This window comes from Cuculus canorus, chromosome 9, assembly GCF_017976375.1.
Source record: "Cuculus canorus isolate bCucCan1 chromosome 9, bCucCan1.pri, whole genome shotgun sequence".
Classification (NCBI taxonomy): Eukaryota; Metazoa; Chordata; class Aves; order Cuculiformes; family Cuculidae; genus Cuculus; species Cuculus canorus.
Genome location: NC_071409.1, coordinates 26,076,317 through 26,093,992, shown reverse-complemented (window position 1 = coordinate 26,093,992; position 17,676 = coordinate 26,076,317). Strand labels below are relative to the sequence as shown.

The 17,676-nt window shown below is 56.8% G+C and overlaps 2 protein-coding genes across 2 annotated transcripts; both read left to right on the top strand.

The window, feature by feature from the left end:
- Positions 1-3,207: 3,207 nt before the first annotated feature.
- PTTG1IP (PTTG1 interacting protein) lies at positions 3,208-13,055 on the top strand. The gene is made up of 7 exons (XM_054074907.1): positions 3,208-3,371; positions 6,523-6,575; positions 7,511-7,619; positions 10,175-10,277; positions 10,385-10,450; positions 10,847-10,893; positions 12,279-13,055. Exons 1-7 carry the CDS (start codon positions 3,278-3,280, stop codon positions 12,320-12,322), a joined length of 516 nt encoding a protein of 171 aa, XP_053930882.1. The 5' UTR covers positions 3,208-3,277; the 3' UTR covers positions 12,323-13,055.
- A 591-nt stretch (positions 13,056-13,646) lies between these two features.
- Positions 13,647-17,069, top strand: LOC104065289 (small ubiquitin like modifier 3). Its single transcript, XM_054074598.1, has 4 exons — positions 13,647-13,838; positions 14,443-14,571; positions 15,141-15,212; positions 16,331-17,069. Exons 1-4 carry the CDS (start codon positions 13,818-13,820, stop codon positions 16,391-16,393), a joined length of 285 nt encoding a protein of 94 aa, XP_053930573.1. The 5' UTR covers positions 13,647-13,817; the 3' UTR covers positions 16,394-17,069.
- Positions 17,070-17,676: the final 607 nt, after the last annotated feature.

Below are 17,676 nucleotides of genomic sequence, written 5' to 3'. Positions count from 1 at the left end.
ATTTTGTGCTGAAACACTGGCAATCACCCCTTTTCATCGCCGTCCAGCACGACGAGCTAATTTTATCCTCCCCGGCCCCCCTCCATCTCCTGGAGATTGTCCTGTTGCAGCCAGGGAGTGCAAGAAAATAGCACATCGCCCACTCATCCAGCCTCCTTCAAGGGAAATATTTATATTATGCCAAAGAGAAGGTTTCCATGGCAGTGATGACTTTAGCACTGTCGCCTTGGAAACCACTTGAGGCCATCTTGAAGGGTTTGAAAATACCCTTCAGAGACAAATAAGGAGAGGGAGCGGAAAGGCCATCGGGATTACAGCAGCGGTTTGGTCTCCCCCGACTTGCCTGTTGGCACCTCGCCTGCTCTCACTGCCGGGCGCCCGCCCACGGCTGCTTGCTCCCGATCCCTGCCCGTGCTGCCAGGATGCTCCACGTGTTGCTTCATGAATGAATCCAGGACAAAGGAACGAGGCACTCTGCAAAGAGAAATGATTTGGTAGATGATTCCTCCAGCCTCCCAAGCCAGCCGCCAGTGGCTCACAAGGCATCGCTCACAAGAGGGAATCATAAAATCATAGAATCACTTGGTTGGAAAAGACCTTTGAGATCATCAAGTCAAACTGTCCCTGTCCACTACTAAACCAGATCCCTGAGCACCTCATCCAACCATTTATGAAACCCTTCCAGGGATGGGGACTCCAACACCTCCTGCGCAGCCTCCGCCAGGGCCTGAGAACCCTTTCCATGAAGAAATGTTTCCTGATGTCCAATCTGAACCTGCTCTGGTGCAACTTGAGACCATTCTCTTTCATCCTATCGCCTGTCACTTGGGAGAAGAGCCCAGCGCCCACCTCACCACAACCTCCTTTCAGCTTCCTCTTCTCCAGGCTAAACACCCCCAGGGCCCTCAGCCGCCTCTCAGACCCCCTGTTCTCCAGCCCCTTCCCCAGCTCCATTCCCTTCTCTGGATGCGCTCCAGCCCCTCAACGTCCTCCTTGGAATGAGGGGCCCAAAACTGAACCCAGGATTTGAGGTACAGCCTCACCAGCACCGAGTCCAGGGACACAATCCCTTCCCTGCTCCTGCTGGGCACGCTGTTTCTGACACAGTCCAAGACGAAGGAGCTGCCTCCATCCGAGGAGGTGCCTTCAGGGAGACTTCCCTGGTCCCACTAATGCTGAAGCGATGCCAGTGCCCACCCAGCCCCAAGCAGCAGCTGCTTTAGGAGGAACAAACACACAGGTCCCATGTCTTTTTGGCAGCCCCCGAGTCCTCGCTGCATGCAAAGAACGCCGTGTTTCTCCCAAGGAGGTGTCAAAATCTGAACCACCAGCAAGAGGCAGCTGCTTGCGTCAGAGCGCTCGCCTGCGTTGGCAGAATCGAGAGAGGACCATTCCCACATCCACATCATGCGTCTCCCACGGCTCAGCCCCACACCCCAGGGTTCGGCCGACCTAACACTATCAGCCATCTCCTCTCTGAGCCCGCGGGAGCTCTGCCACCAGCAGCCGGCCCATCTGGCTCTCAAGGACACCACAGACACAGCAGGGAGAGCAGAGCTTTCGGAGTGGGCAGATGATGAGCTCCACAATAAGGCTGGCAGCGGCAGGGCTGGCCAGCAATACTACAAGATCTCTTTCTGCAGGTTTTGACCTCCCAATACCTGAAGGAAAGCTGGCAAGGGACTGTTTACAAAGGCTTGTAGTATAAACCGGAGAGGAGTAGATTTAGAGTAGACATAAGGAGGAATTTCTTCACACTGAGGGTGGGGAGGCCCTGGCCCAGGGTGCCCAGAGCAGGGGTGGCTGCCCCATCCCTGGAGGGGTTCCAGGCCAGGCTGGATGGGGCTTGGAGCCCCTGATCCAGTGGGAGGTGTCCCTCTGCCCATGGCAGGGGGGTTGGAATTAGATGATCTTTAAGGTCCCTTCCAACTCAAACCATTCTATGACTCTATGAATTTATTCTCCGTTTTACTGAAAAATATTAGTCATTGTCTTAACTTTGTTTAGGACAATCCAAAATCACAGAATCACAGAATCACCAGGTTGGAAAGGACCCATTGGATCATTGAGTCCAACCATTCCTAACACTCCCTAAACCATGTCCCTCAGCACCTCATCCACCCGTTCCTTAAACACCTCCAGGGAAGGCGACTCGACCCCCTCCCTGGGCAGCTGTTCCAGTGCCCAATGACTCTTACTGTGAAGAATTTTTTTCTGATATCCAACCTGAACCTCCCCTGACGGAGCTTGAGGCCATTCCCCCTTGTCCTGTCCCCTGTCCCTTGGGAGAAGAGCCCAGCTCCCTCCTCTCCACAACCTCCTTTCAGGTATTTGTAGAGAGCAATAAGGTCTCCCCTCAGCCTCCTCTTCTCCAGGCTAAACACCCCCAGCTCTCTCAGCCGCTCCTCGTCAGACGTTCTCCAGCCCCTCACCAGCTTCGTTGCTCTTCTCTGGACACACTCCAGAGCCTCAACATCCTTCTTGTGGTGAGGGGTCCAGAACTGAACACAGTACTCGAGGTGCGGTCTCACCAGTGCCGAGTACAGAGGGAGAATCACCTCCCTGGCCCTGCTGGTGACCCCATTTCTGATCCAAGCCAAGATGCCGTTGGCCTTCTTGGCCCCCTGGGCACACTGCTGGCTCATGGTCAGTCGCTGTCAATCATTACCCCCAGGTCCTTCTCCTCCGTGCAGTTCTCCAGCCACTCTTCCCCCAGTCTGTAGCACTGCATAGGGTTGTTGTGCCCCAAGTGCAGGACCCGGCATTTGGCCTTGTTGAACCTCATGCTCAATCCATTCTCTGCCTCTAAGCTGATGCTCAGGGACATGGTTTAGTGGCAGATAGGAATGGTTGGACTCGATGATCCAAGAGGTCTTTTCCAACCCGGTGATTCTATGGCGATTCCAACACGGCGGATGCCTGTGGTGCCATAAGGGCCGGTGGGAGCCTCAGAGCAGCTTCCAATGCCCAAAGGGGCTCCAGGGCAGCTGGGGAGGGGCTCTGGGTCAGGAACTGCGGGGATGGGACCGGGGGGGAGCGGTTTTCAGCTGAAAGAGGGGCGATGGAGATGAGATTCTAGGAGGAACTGTTCTCTGTGGGTCGGGAGAACACGAAGGGGCGCCGGGAGCGCGGGGGGGGGGTCTGCTGGGCAGGGGGTCCCCGCGCCCCGGTAGCACCGGGCAGGCCCCGACCCCGAGCCTCGGTCCCCGCCGCGGCCGCCGGGGCTCAGCCCCGGATCCTCCCCCGGCCCCGCCCGGCCCCGCCGCTCGGCTGCGCCATGGCCCCGCTGCCCCTGCTCCGCGCCGCGCTGCCGCTGCCGCTGCTGCTGCCGCTGCTGCTGCCGCCCGCCGCCGCCCCGGGACCGCCGGCAGGTGAGGGGGAGCGGGGCCGCGCCGGGCCGGCACGGGCAGCCTCGGAGCTGCATCCGCCACCGGCACAGCCCCGCGCATTGCCGCCCTATGGGAGCGGGGGCTTCGAGCCCCGGGCCTCCGGTACCGGGACAGCCCCGGTGCTGCCTCCCGGTGGGATCGGGCTCCGGTACCGGGACAGCCCCGGTGCTGCCTCCCGGTGGGAACGGGGGCTTCGAGCCCCGGGCTTCCGATGGGACTGGAGGCTTCAAGCCTCGGAGCTCCGGTACTGGGACATCCCCGGTGCTGCTTCCCGGTGGGATCGGGGCTCTGGTATCGGGACAGCCCCGGTGCTGCCTCCCGGTGGGATCGCGGCTCCGGTACAGGCACAACCCCGGGCACTGCCTCCCTATGGGACCGGGGGCTCCGAACCCCGAGGCTCCGGTACCGGGCAGCCGGGTGCTGTCTCCCTATGGCACCGGGGACTCCAAGCCCCGGACAGCCCCAGCACAGCCTCTCGGTGGGACCGGGGGCTCCAAGCCCCAGGGCTCCGGTATCGGGACAGCCCTGGTGCTGCCTCCATAAGGGACCGGAGACCTCGAGCCCCGGGTTCCGGTACCACTCAGCCCCGGGCTGCCTGTGGGACTGGAGGCTCCGGGGCTCCGGTACTGCTCAGCCCCAGGCACTGGCTTCCCGTTACACCGAGAGCTCCAAGCTCCGGTACCGGGACAGCCCAGAGGGTCCGAGTTCTGTCTCCCCGTGAGTCCGGGGGCTCTGAGCCCGCGATCCCAGCCCCGGGGCTGGCAGTGAGCGCTCCTCGCACGGCACCCGAACCCCATGGCTTTGCGGTGGCATTGGAGTCCCGGTGCGGGGAGCAGGCTGTGGCCCCATGGCCTGCGCTGGGCACGGGGTGGCCACTGGCCGGGGGCTCTGCGGCCGCTCGGGATGGGGACTCCACTGGGAGCCCTGCGGGGTGGGATGCAGCACAGCACCCCAGCGCATCCCTCCGCTCTGGAAAATAGGGTGCTGGAAGAGAGGCTTTATTTGTTGCATTTCCAGCTCCCGCTGCAATAAAACGGGGCGTTTAGCAATGCTGACAGCTCAGCCAGGTCTTGGGCAGCAGCTGGATACCTGTCGTGGGCAGAGAGGACTCACTACGCCCGTGCTGATGGCCCCTGGGAGGAGATCCTCCTTCAGGAGAGGGGAGACTGGCTGGGGGAGCCTCACGCAGGGAGATTTAAACCGGGAAGAAGGTGGGTGCCGTAGAGATGTGGGTGAGGCTTCTCCTGGGCACGTGGAGGGTGTCGCATAGCCCTGTGGTGCCACGCCAGGTAGAGGAGAAGCTCTAGGAAAGGGTGGGACAGGCCCCTTCAGAGGTGTCCCAAGAAGCTTGCCCACTCTTGAGCGAGGAGCTGGTCTCCACACAACAACCAGCGCTCTGACGGCTGCGTGATGGCTCTGGTTGAGAAGAGAGTGAAGGGATGGATGGGTTCTGTGTCTTCCTTCTGCTCCAAGCCACTCGCTTCACTTCTCTTGTAGCCAAGTAGCAAAAGCATCCTCCGGGAGGACAGCACAGCAGGAGATGCTCTCCCACCTCTGTCACGGAGGACGACGGTGCTGCCCATGCCATCCAGTGCGAGTGGGCTGGTCCCTTGAGATCAGGGACTCGGACAAAACCAAGGGCTTGGAAATGGCCCGTTCCCATCCAGCTGTAGGAGGGTTGCTTTGCTTTAGTGGCTCTGAGGATGAACCCCAGCTTGGGGGTTCCAGGATGGGGGATACCGCCCAGGGGAAAGCAGGGCGTCAGTAGGAAGCCTGGTTAAAACCACAGGCTCTCCTTTGGCCCGCCGATGGCCTCCTGTGGTGTGAGAGGGCTGCATCGCTGCCTCGTAACCAAACAGTCTCAAGGCAGCAATGTGATGCCTTTCTGGCTCGTTTGGAGAAATGAGGAAGACGCAGCTTCCCAGAGTGTTTGAAATCTGCAATCTCGGCTTCTCCGGGCCATGTGTAAACACCCTTATCTGAGCTGTGTTAATAAATTGCCCAGTTGTTTGGAGGGCTGTGCAGGGCGCGTGACTGTTGGCAGTGGGTCACAGCAGAGGGTTCCGGCCAGCTGGAGAGATAAAATGCAGCTTTGCTGCTTGTAAGCGTGGAAAACAAGCACCTCTGGCACTGATTTTTTCCCGATTAAGGTGCTGGGAAGCAGTGATCCTTCTTCCACCACTTACTGAGGAGTCAGGCAAATTGTTTTGTGGTTGTTTTTTATACCTCAGTCAAACAAACTGATGCTCAGACCCTCTAGGCAGCAGTGAGGTTTAAATGCCTGATTCTCAAGGGCTGGCAAACCACCCTTCCTGAGGATCTGGGGAGTGAGATAGCAGGCAAGTATCCTGTAGGAAGACATTCCTGCAGAGCTAGCGCTGCTGGGAGCTGCAGGCAAGCCCAGGAAGGCAGTTGGACTGGGCCACTGCATCCTGTGTTCAGACCTGGTCCGTGCCCCTCGCCCCTGCCCTGCATGCCCTGTGTCATCCACAGTGGCACTGGTGCTAAGAGCCACCCATGTCTATAGAGCAGGGGTCTTCCTCCACCAGCTGGAGGTGGAAAAAGATTCTGAACGTGGGCGCAGATTTCTACTGTGGTGCTGCTCCATTCCTTGGAGCGCTTCCTGCTGAAGGAGGGTTTGGATGAATTGCTGGGGCAGGGTGGGAGGGTACGGGCTTCCCAGGGGACTGTATGTCCCACTTCGTGCTCTTTGCTTCTCCTTTTCTTGGTAGTAACTTCCTTCTCTGGGTCTTGTTTGCTTGAGCTGCTCTGTCGTCCGGCGATGTGGGACTGCACCTGCCCATCCCTTGTCCTCGTCTTCGCAGGGTCCGTCTGGACCAACGCCAGCTGTGTCCCCCCGCTGTCCCACTGCCTGCAGCCACAGCAGGTGCTCAGGCATTTAGGGAAACGAGAGCTTGGAAAAGGATCCCAGCTCCGGGCTTTGGGTCAGTGTGGGCAAGGCAGGTGATTGCCATTTGCATTAGGGCCTCTCATCATGACACCGAGTGTGTTTTGAAGCTCTTGCACCAGTGTTGTGCAAAGAGTGGGCGGGAGCTGGGTCTGTGGAGCCCCAGAGTTTTAAACCACTGAGTGGCTTTTCAGAGTCCTGAGGTGTCTTTTTTCCTTCCCATAGATTGTCAGCAGTATACGAACAGGAGCTGTGAGGAGTGTCTGAAAAATGTCACCGTAAGTAGCTGCAGTGAAACTCCCAACCTCTCGCTGAGCCTGGAAACACAGGGTGGGCTTTGCCAGCTGTCAGAGAGCAATTTCCCTCCTGGAAGCAAAGCTGCTTTCCTTGTTCCTGTCCTGAGCACCCTGCAAATCCCCAGGTGAGAGGGCACCCCCACCTCAGCACTCTGGGAAGAGGCTGCTAGAAACTGCTTGGGGTTTATTGTATGCTTTTTGAGATGAGGAATTGAATTGCTGAGCTCCTCTTCATGGATCGGACTCTGTCGAGGGGATGCACATGGTGAAGGACCTGAGAGGACTGGACTGGCTGGGCAAGCTGCTCCTCCACCAGTCTGCGGCACCGTGGCACTGCATGGATGTGGGATGCGTCCCTGTGTCCTGCCAGCTGCCCTTGCTTATCTCCAACATCAGCAAACTTGAACAGGCGTCACATCTTGCAGAGGACTTAGTCAGAACCAGTTTGACCAAACCCAACGGAATGTTGGCATTGGGGGTTGGAGCCAGCAGGAAAGGAGGGTGCAAAGCTGCCACAGGGAGTCTGGCTGGGAAAGAGCAGTGAGGGCACACAGAAATCTCTCCTGCTCATCAGCTCTGTGCTGAGCGGCTGCCTGTGGTTTCTTCTTGTCCCAAAACCACTGTGCCAAATAAACGTGAAGGATTTGGTGATTATTACCATCATGCAAGCCAGAAGAAGGGTTCTCAGCATTTTTACTTGGTCTAGAAACCTGCATTGCCCTCTTCTGCCTCTCCTGGTGCAGGCAGGCCCGTGCTGACCAAACAGAGCTGTTACTCCTGAGCATCCCGTGGATGCTGGATGGTACCCGGCCCTTTGCAGCAGGCGGTGGTGGCCCTATTGCTGTGGCTACCAAAGCCAAGCATGGCTAACCGGCTGTACTGCCCACACCAGTAACACTGTTCTGCCTGTGTCCCAGTGCCTGTGGTGTGCCAGCAGTGGGAAATGCATGGAGTACCCTGTCCGAAGAATCCTGCCACCAGCCGACCTCTGCGAGCTCCGCTCTGCACGCTGGGGAGTCTGCTGGGGTAAGTGGACGGTGCTTGAGTGGTGCCTGCCTTCAGAGCTGGCTGCTAAACAGTGCTGGGTGCCGCTGGCGCTTGTGGTAACAGGAGGTTTCCCTCACCTCCCTTTCTCACTGCCGGAATAGCAAGGACAGGCTGAAGTCAACCAGGGTTCTGCAAACTTCTGAAGTGTGGGTGGGAAAGCAGAGTGTGAGCAGTCTCTGCCTTCTGGCAAGAAGGACCTGTGGGGCTTTAGCTGCTCTAAATATATTCCTCGTGCTTTAGTGTGATGGAGGCTTCCCCGTGCGGCCAGCGCTGAGGAGCAAGAGTCAAGGCACTGTGCTCAGCAGGCAGCTGCCCAGGCAAACCTTCCCGGCGCTCAAAGTGTGCACACACCGGTGCTTGGCTCTTGGGCAGCTTTCTTCTGGACCCGGAGCACTGTTCCTGTCGTGCTTCAGGCTCTTCCCTTGCAGCAGTGTGCCTGTTGTCCCAGGCAGGCTCTTAAACAGCACAGAGGCTCTTGGAACCACAAGTGAGATGCCCTCTCTGGAGGTCTGCGTGGGCTTCTTCTAGTGCTGAGCATGCAGCAGTCCTGCTCAGCTCTTACTTACCTGAGAAAATAGCCTCTTCCAAAGTTCCCATAAGCTGTGCTGAGGCCAGGGCACCTCCAGGAGTTTTTTCTAGCTGTCACCTGACCCTTGGCTGCCTTTTCAGCTTGCTGCTCTGTTTCCTGGAAGGGTTCTGGAGAGATTAGTGTGTTGTGTAGACCAAGCTTGGTGCACACTCGTGCACAGACAGAACACAGCTTGTGCGGCTGGGGCAGATAGGGACCAAGTTGAGACCTGATGGGGAACTTGGAATTGGATTGTGGTCACCCATCACGTTATGTGCTTGAGGATGGGCTCTCCTCTCTGGCTGCAAGAGAGTGAAAACCACTCCCATTCCTTGTGGAGGAAGAATCACCTCTTTGTGAGCCCTGCAGTGTGCTTTTCTGAACCTTGTGTAAGACCCTGCAATACTCGTTTTTATGTGACTAGCTTCACAAAAGGTTTCATTGTAGGAGAACACATTCCTTAGCTTGTAAAACTCGCTTTAGAGGAGATTAGTCTTGCGGAAGATTAGCTCTTAAATGAGTCTGTGTTTTTGGGGTGTGTGATTTCAGCCTTTCCCATCAGACAGAGGAGTTCCCGCTGTGCTGCCGCTCACCCCTCTCTGTGGGCAGGGGGAGATCTGACCCTCAAGCTCAACCTGAGAAGCACCAAAACAGACCTGTGCTGGTGGAGAAACTCCTTTTTGGAGCTGAAGAGCCTGGCTTGGGCCTGAGGCTGACAGCATTAAAGAAGCATTTGGACAAGGCCCTCAGATACACAGTGTGAATGCTGGGGTTGCCCTATGCAGGGACAGGAGTTGGACTCTCTGATCCATGTGGGTCACTTCCAGCTCAGGTTGTTCTGTGATCCGATGAGGTAGTGGCACTGCTGGCCCTGAGGCAGTAAATCCCAGTGGATCTTGTCTTGGTTTGTCTCTCACCCATGGACTCCATACACCCATAAATGTGTCCAGTCCCTGTCATCTCGTAGAATCATAGAATTATGGAACGGTTTGGGTTGGAAGGGACCTCAAAGCCCATCCAGTTCCACCCCCTGCCATGGGCAAGGACACCTGCCACTGGACCAGGCTGCTCCAGGCCCCATCCAACCTGGCCTGGAACCCCTCCAGGGATGGGGCAGCCACCACTGCTCTGGGCAACCTAGGCCAGGGCCTCCCCACCCTATTAATGAAGAATTTCTTCCTAATATCTAATCTAAATATCCCCCCTTTCAATTTAAAGCCATTCCCTCTTGTCCTATTACTCCATGCCCTTGGAAAAAGCCCCTCCCCAGCTTTCCTGGAACCCCTTCAGGTACTAGATGGCCACTATAAGGTGTCCCCAGAGCCTTCTCCAGGCTGAACAACCCCAACTCTCTCACCCTGTCCTCATAGCAGAGGTGCTCCAGCCCTCCAATCATCTCCGTGGGCTCCTCTGGATCCGTTCCAACAGTTCTGTCCCCTTCTTATGTTGGGGATTCCAGAACCAGACCCAGGACTCCAGGTGAGGTCTCAAAAGAGAGGAGTAGAAGAGGAGAATCCCTTCCCTCATCTTAGGTGACTTCTGAGGCTGGCTCTTGTGGGCAGCGACTCCAGTGCCAGCTGTGACCTCTAGTCAGAGGTTGTTCCTCAGCACTGAAGCCTCCAGTATTTTCCCTTGGTGGGTTACTGTTCACCTGGATTAGTGATTAAGACAACTCTGCTCCTGTTTCTGCCGAAGGAGTCTGACACGAATGTTTGTTCTTGTCTTTCTTCACAGGCAGTTGCATGGTGCTCTAGGTAGCACCTGTGTTTTCTCCGTTGGTGGGTACGTGCTGGTGGCAGCACTTATACCTATGGATAACGGTGCCCATCTGGCTTTCCCAGGCTGTTACACACGTCTGCAGCCCAGGGACTAAAGCTGCTGGCAACGCCAGCCATGTGCTTTTAACTGTTATAACTCCAGACAGCCATGGATTTGTGTGCTAAATGTGTTTTGTCAAACCCTTTAGTGAACTTTGAAGCCCTGATCATTGCAATGTCTGTGGTGGGAGGAACAATCCTTATCCTGCTTGGAGTCTGCTGCTGCTGCTGCTGCAAGAAAAAGAGCAAAAAGCAAGTATTGAAGGGATCCCCTCTTTTCTCCGAGTAGCTCGGATGCAGCCACGTGCTGTTGCAGATCGGAGTGCCGAGCGATGCTAACGGGTTCTTCTGTCTGTCAGGCCAGACAAGGATGATGAGAGAGCAGCCAGGGAGCGGGAGAAGAGGCGGGTGCGGCAGGAGGAGAGGTGAGGTTGCCCCACAGTCCCTGCTCCCCAGTGAGAGCCCGCTGCCTCAGGCTGCAGGACCATTGGGCTCCTGTCTGCACCAAACGGGATGCCAGGAGGCTCGTGGGGCTCAACACACACAGTCAGAGGCTGCTGCAGCCCCAGCTCGCCCATGAACCTCAGGAACAGTATCTTTCTGGGGTGGCTCATGGATGCTGCATCACAACAGTCCTGTGTGTCTGACTTCTCAAGGGCTGCTGATGTGGGTGACCTCTGGTGGCCCCGCTGCTGTGGGGAGGTGGGGGCCTGGCAGCCTGGAGCTCCGGAGGTCAGGAAGAAGCAAGGAGCTGTAGCTCCTCTTGCTTGGTTTTGTATCACCAGTCACTGACTCGTGATTTTTCTGTTTGCTTCTTTCAGGAGAGCAGAGATGAAATCACGGCATGATGAAATCCGAAGAAAATATGGTACAGTGCTGACATGAGTGATTTAAACCAAGCTTTAGACTGAGTAGCCTCAGTAACTGTGTTCCTCACTATGGTTACAGCTGCAGAGAGACCTGGCCAGGAGGGAAAACGCTATTTCTGCTTCCACCCTCTCAGGGGATTGCTCTCTTGCCCTGTAGGAGCAAGAGCAGAGATGCTGCGGTCATGGCGTGGGACACACACAAATGCTGCTCCTCTTGGGCAGGACAGCAGGAGTTTTAACCCTCCCTGGGACCTCTCTGGCAGACACGGCCTCAGCTGTAACGCTGCTCTCCTTCAGGCATGGCCCTCCGGCAGCCCTGTGCCAGCGAGCCGCTGGGGAGCACAGAGCAAGCACCAGCCCGCCTGCAGAGCCGCTCCACTGTGCCAGCAGCGATTCCCAGGGAGGTGGCTCGGTCCCCCACTGCTGGGAGGACACAGCAGGAGCTGGACATGTCCTTCCCACGGCTGGGACCTGCTGGAGGGGGGCAGCAGCCTGGAGTTAACTGGGGAGCAGCCAGTCCCTCACAGCCCGTGGAGGGGTCTCTCCTGCTTGGCCACGGGGGCTGCTGGGGGCTCTCCCAGGATGGCCACAGAGCAGGGAGCAGTCGGGCTCATGCACATGGGAGTGTGGTGGTCTCTGTAGGGAAACCTGGAGACCTTTTCTCTGCTGCACGTCCAGGCTGGGTGGGAGATTTGAAGGCTCCTGGCTGGGCTGATTCCTTTTGAGGAGACAGAGCAGGCAAAACTGTGCCCAAAGGAGCCCTTAGTGGGTGATGCACTTGTGAGAGTGGAAGAGCTGTGCTCCAGGACTGCCATGCCAGGGCTCTGTCTTCATGTGGATGGACCACAGAGTTTGCAGTCTCGCCCTTTCTGGCTCTTCCTCCTCCAAAGCATTGGGCTGGGAAAGCAGCCGACAGTGTGGCCCAGGGGCTGTGACTGGCCCAGGAGTCAGGCTCTGGTGTGTCCTTGCTCTGCTGTTTCCCAGTCTGTGGATGCAGGAGCAGAGAGGTCGGAGAATGGCTTGAATTTAATTTGGGGCTTTCTGCTTCTGAGCCCAGTCCATCAGAAGGAGCATGCAGACAGGCTGTTCTGCAAGATCCATCATGCTGCTACTGGGACTTCACCTGGAGTGCCTAGGAGAGGAGTGTGCTTCTTAACGGATCTCTCCTCCTGCGCAGAGGAGGAGAGTGAAATAGCCCAGGCTGCACACACAGCTCGAATGCGAGCAGGTCTTTCAGGACCTGTTCCTGACCTCTGGTCTTTTGGGTCAGCATGACTGCGGGGCAGGAGGCTGGGTAAAATGTGTATGACAAAGAGTTGTAACTGAGAATCAGGTTTCTTGCTGGCATGGCTGCTGCTGTCTGAATGAGTCTCTTCTCTTCTAGGCCTGTTCAAGGAAGAGAACCCTTATGCAAAGTTTGAGAATTAGCACCTCCGGACCTGCCCCCACCCCAGTGCACAGTGCCTTCCTGCAGAGCCGCAGGACTCCACGCTTCCCCCACCACAAGGAGACCACCGCGGTGCCACTGTCCCCTTCACCTGCCACAGCACGTGAGCCAAATGCTTGGTGACACCATTGTCCCCACGGCAGAGCTTTGCTCTTGCTCTGCTGGTGCAGGAAGACGTGGTGGCAATACCGGAGGATGTCAGGTTTCTTCTCACTCCCCTGGGGTGGTAACGGAGTCCAAAGCAATGCAAATAAGTCCTTGTCCCTGGCCAAGGATAAAAGCACCCCTATGCATATTTCTTGTTGCTGCCTCACCAAACACCCTTCACGCACACAAAGCCAGGCTTTTCTGTGCACCCCCTTTCTTCTTCTCTTTTTTTTTTCTTTTAGTGTAGGCAAAAGCCAGCGAGCGTTTGTGGACTCGCTGGGCAGCACGAGGCCTTGGCTCTTACTCCAGGTGCCTGCACGCGTCCCAGCACATTAGCATTCCTTTCAAAAAGCACAAGTTTCTGGTTCTCTCCGGCCTCCAAGAGGAAGGCCCCACGTGCACATTCTCGCTTGCAACTAATGTGGGGAAGTGCCCCAACTCTCGTACCTCTCTGTGCCTTCCCAGAAGCGTGGTCTCCTGGCTTGATGGCCACGGCTGATAGCAATACTCTAGGGTTCTGATGCCTTTACAATAGGTTGACTCTACATTAAACTGATTTGATTACTATCCTCGTCTGAAAGAATTGAATTCTGCTTCCACACCGGGTCTGGGTCAGCAGCAGTGGCTGATGGAGTCGTGGCCATTTCACGGCCCTGGCTTGGCAGGCGCTGATGGGGTAGAGGGGGGAGGCAGAAGCAAGGCCCTTGCTGGGCGTGAAAGGAGGAGTCTGTTCACAGAGATGCTCAATCATTGGGAAAAACTGGGAGTAACACTGCTTTCTAAGAAAGGAGATGGGCCTTTCTGCAAGAGCTCGGCTGGTCAGCTCCCCTGAGCTCCCTGTACGAGCCGGGTGGCCTGGGGGCTCCTGGCTTCACCCTCCACAAGCTCTCCTGGCCCCTCCCATTGGCCCCGCCTCTCCGACCCCGCCCCTGACTCGTCGCCCCGCCCCTTTTGACACCGCCCACTGGCTCAGAAACGCTTTCCCTTGGCCCCGCCCATAGGCCCCGCCCATTGGCTCATAGAGCCCCTCTCGGTCCCGCCCATTGGTTCCTTCAGCGCTGTCCCCCTCGGCCCCGCCTCTGACCCCGCCCAATGACGTCTCGACATCGACCCCGCCCCTCGCCCCCTTTCCCCTCGAGGCACTTCCGGTTGCCCGGGGAGGTGCGCGCGGTCGCTGTCCCCGCCCGCTGCCCGGCGGTCACGTGACCGTTCGGCGGGGCCGGGGCGCGCGCGCTCCCGCGGGCGGCAAGAGGCGGCGGCGGCGCGAGGTCCCGCGCGGGCCGCTTCCCCCCCCGCCCCGCGGCCCCATCCCGGTCCCGCCCCGCCGCGATGTCGGAGGAAAAGCCCAAGGTGAGGCCCGGCGGGTACCGCGGGAGGCCTCTCCGCCGCTGGGGCAGGGCTGCCGGGGGGCCCCGCCCCGCCCCGCCTTCCGCCGTGCGGCGCCAAGATGGGGGGGGAAGCGGTGGAGGAGGGGGAGGAGGAGGTGATGGAGGAAGATGAGGAGGAGGATGAGGAGGAGGAGGAGGTGGTGATGGTGATGGAGGAAGATGAGGAGGATGAGGTGGTGGAGAAGGAGAAGGAGGTGGAGGAAGATGAGGAGGAGGAGGTGGTGGAGGAAGATGAGGTGGAGGAAGATGAGGAGGAGGTGGTGGAGGAAGAGGAGGTGTAGTAAGAAGAGGAGGAGGAGGTGGTGGAGGAAGATGAGGAGTTGGAGGAAGAAGAGGAGGAGGAGGTGTAGGAAGAAGAGGAGGAGGTGGTGGAGGAAGAAGAGGAGAAGGAGGTGGAAGAAGAGGAGGAGGGGGAGGTGGAGGAAGAAGAGGAGCAGAAGGAGGTGGTAGAGGAGGAGGAGGTGGTAGAGGAGGAAGATGATGATGAGGAGGAGGAGGAGGTGGTGGTGGAGGAAGAGAGGTGGAGGAGGCGCCCACCCAGCCGCCCCTTCCCGTTTCTCTTGCAGGAAGGCGTGAAAACCGAGAACGACCACATCAACCTGAAGGTGGCGGGGCAGGACGGCTCGGTGGTGCAGTTCAAGATCAAGCGGCACACGCCGCTCAGCAAGCTCATGAAGGCCTACTGCGAGCGGCAGGTGGGCGGCGGGAATCCCCCCAACCCCGGGGCGGCAGGGCTTCCCCACGCCTCCTCCAGCCCCGCAGGAGCACTGGGGATTCGCTCTCCTGGTGGGAAAGCAGCCTCTTTCACCTCAAGGATGTGGAAACGCTCTTGGGTCTGGTCCTGGCTCTGGGGTTTCAGCCCTGTCACCCTGGTGCCTCTGGAAACTTCATCAGCTCCATACGGAGTGGGTTTCTCTTTGAAAAATGGCACAAACTCAGTTCTCCCATGCTGTGATTTCCATTGAGGGTTTCCTCCTATCCCATGTCTCTCCTTAAAATTACCCATGCAAATGGCCTTTTGGTGCTTGTGCCTGGTGGAACAGGATCAGACGCCTCACCTGCACCTGCCGCATGGAGTCCCAGCAGGACCTCGCTCCGCTGCCTCGCTTTCTGCGGCGAGCCGGAGGCACCAGGCTTCCTGCCTGGCTAAATTTTTCCAAGCTCAATTTTGTCAATGTTTGTTCTGATGGTAATCTTTAAATGTTAGGTTTGGATTCAAAGCCCAGAGCAAGGTTTCTCACTGTTGCTTCCTTTACGTTTGCAGGGCTTGTCGATGAGGCAGATCCGATTCCGGTTTGACGGACAGCCGATTAACGAAGCAGACACCCCCGCACAGGTACGGAACACAGCATTTCTACATGATTTTCCCTTTGGATATTTTTGCTGCTTCAGGGGTAGGAAAATAGGAGCACAGGTGCTGGAGAAGCCGGCCCTGGGGTGCTCTTGTTGAGGAGACCCATGGGAATTGCTGGCAGTTTCGGCTCTGTCCCACTTCTTCGTCAGCCAGTTCAGAGCTGTGCTGGAACTGCAGTCCGTGTGGGGAATGTCCTGGACAGGGAGCAGAAGGGAGGCTTGGTTGGACAACTGTTGTGGAAGACACTGAACTGCTGAGTGCAGTCTGAGGGTTGAGTGTGCCCCTGAAATAGTTTCAGGATTGGGAAGGCGCCGATTGGAAAAATGATGGAGTGCCTGCTCTGGTGATGGCTGAAAAAAACATTTCAATGTGCACTTGCAGCCCAGAAAGCAGACCGTGTCCTGGGCTGCATCCAAATCAGTGAGGGAGGGGATTCTGCCACTCTGCTCTGGTGAGACCCCACCTGGAGCCCTGTGTCTGGTTCTGGAATCCCCAACATAAGAAGGAGAGGGAATGGTTGGAATGTGTCCTGAGGAGGCACGCAGATGGTCTGAGGGCTGGAGCACCTCTGCTATGAGGGCAGGCTGAGAGAGTTGAGGTTGTTCAGCCTGGAGAAGAGAAGGCTGTGGGGAGACCTTAGAGCAGCTTCCAATGCTGAAAGGGGCTCCAGGAAAGCTGGGAGGGGCTCTGGATCAGGAAGTGCAGGGATAGGACAAGGGAAACGGTTTTCAGCTGAAAGAGGGGAGATTGAGATGAGATCTCAGGGAGAAATATTTTGCTGTGAGGGTGGTGAGGCCCTGGCCCAGGGTGCCCAGAGCAGTGGTGGCTGCCCCATCCCTGGAGGGGTTCCAGGCCAGGTTGGATGGGGCTTGGAGCCCCTGATCCAGTGGGAGGTGTCCCTGCCCATGGCAGGGGTGGGACTGGATGGGCTTTGAGGTCCCTTCCAACTCAAATAATTCTGTGATTCTATGATTCATGCATTAATTAATTAAAATTACAGCTGCAGTGCTCTCTTGCTGGTACCAGTTAGGACCAGAGAGGTGAGTGCTTTTGTAACCATGTGCAACTCAAGTCCTGTTTTTCCCGTGTTCCTCCGGCAGCTGGAGATGGAAGATGAAGACACCATTGATGTGTTCCAACAACAGACAGGAGGAGTGTGCTAAGACATGCTGTCCTTTGGAGAAGAGGAATTTAAGGATCCTCATCCCCCCCACCTCACTCTCTCATCTCTCCTTGGATTTGCTACAAAACAGTAAACAAATGAACATGCCGATCACACGGATTGTTCTCAACCTTAGAGGACGTTTACCAGAATTGCTTGTTATCCGTGCCGTGCTGCGTGTGCAAAGTCCAACAGGATCTGCAGGGATTGTGTCTGGAATTGGGCCGATTTGATTTACGTTCCGATTAAGTGATACGCGGTGTCTCTCTCTAGTTATCTTTTCTGTTGGCTTTTTATTTTGGGTTTTTTTTTTTTTTTTTTTACTATAAACCTGTGGCCTAAATCTTTATCCGCGTATTAGGACACGGGGTGTTCATTCCTGGCTCTTGTCCTGCCTCTCTGTTCAATTCTAATCATGTAAATAATTCCATGTATTCCCATGCCAGCTGTGAGTGTCAAGATTGCCTTTTCAGGTTTGCCCAGGAGAAGGAAGAGAGATGCTTATTTGCAGTTTTTAGCACGTGGTGCAAAGGCAGTCGCTTCCGAAGCTTTACACCTACGACACACAGCAGGTACATGCGGATGCGATGCTTGGTAGGGAGTCGGAGTTTGAAACCTTGCGGATTTACCTGTGCTTTGTCATGGTATGATGAAGTCATCTGAAATATACTTTTTTAATGCAGAAATGGGAGTTGTCCTGAATTATCGTCCAAACCAGAGTTAGAGGAGCAGCTGCTATGAAAGCTGATGCTCCTGGCAGGGATTTTGCTGCGCAAGCCTACAGGAAGAGGAACCCATCCCTGCAGCTCCAGCACGCGACAGGAAGAGTCCGTCCACTCGCTGGTGCTGCCTTTTGCACCTCGCTGTCTCCCACAGCAGGAACTGCTGCCGTGCGCATCAGCTTTCTCTTTCATACTTGTTTTAAGTAGAGAAATGTCACCTCTAAGTGAGGGGAAAGGCCTTTCCATGTGCTTGACTCTGTGTGCGGAGGAGCTTTTGGAAGCGAGGGAAGAGATGAGTGTGCGTGTGTTCGGAACAATAACTGCCCGCTCTCCTGCTCCTTGGCGTCTGGAATTTAAACATGTTGGTGAGATGGGTTTGAGCTCCACGCCAAGTGTGGGGCTGCTCTAGGTGCATATTCCTGAAGGCCAGCCTGTTGCCCGCTGCTGCTCTGTGCCATCCTCACCTGCCTTTCCTGTTGACTGGCTGACTTCTGTCACCTCTCCCCTGCTAGGATTCAGGGTTGGATTCCTAGGTTGGAAAGGACCTTTGAGATCGAGTCCA

Coding starts and splice junctions, on each gene's coding strand:
- LOC104065289 (XM_054074598.1), top strand. CDS start 13,818: ATGTCGGAGGAAAAGCCCAAG. Junction 13,839..14,442: donor TGTCGGAGGAAAAGCCCAAG/GTGAGGCCCGGC, acceptor TTTCTCTTGCAG/GAAGGCGTGAAAACCGAGAA. Junction 15,213..16,330: donor AAGCAGACACCCCCGCACAG/GTACGGAACACA, acceptor TTCCTCCGGCAG/CTGGAGATGGAAGATGAAGA.
- PTTG1IP (XM_054074907.1), top strand. CDS start 3,278: ATGGCCCCGCTGCCCCTGCTCCGCGCCGCGCTGCCGCTGCCGCTGCTG. Junction 10,278..10,384: donor TGCAAGAAAAAGAGCAAAAA/GCAAGTATTGAA, acceptor TCTGTCTGTCAG/GCCAGACAAGGATGATGAGA. Junction 10,894..12,278: donor TGAAATCCGAAGAAAATATG/GTACAGTGCTGA, acceptor CTTCTCTTCTAG/GCCTGTTCAAGGAAGAGAAC.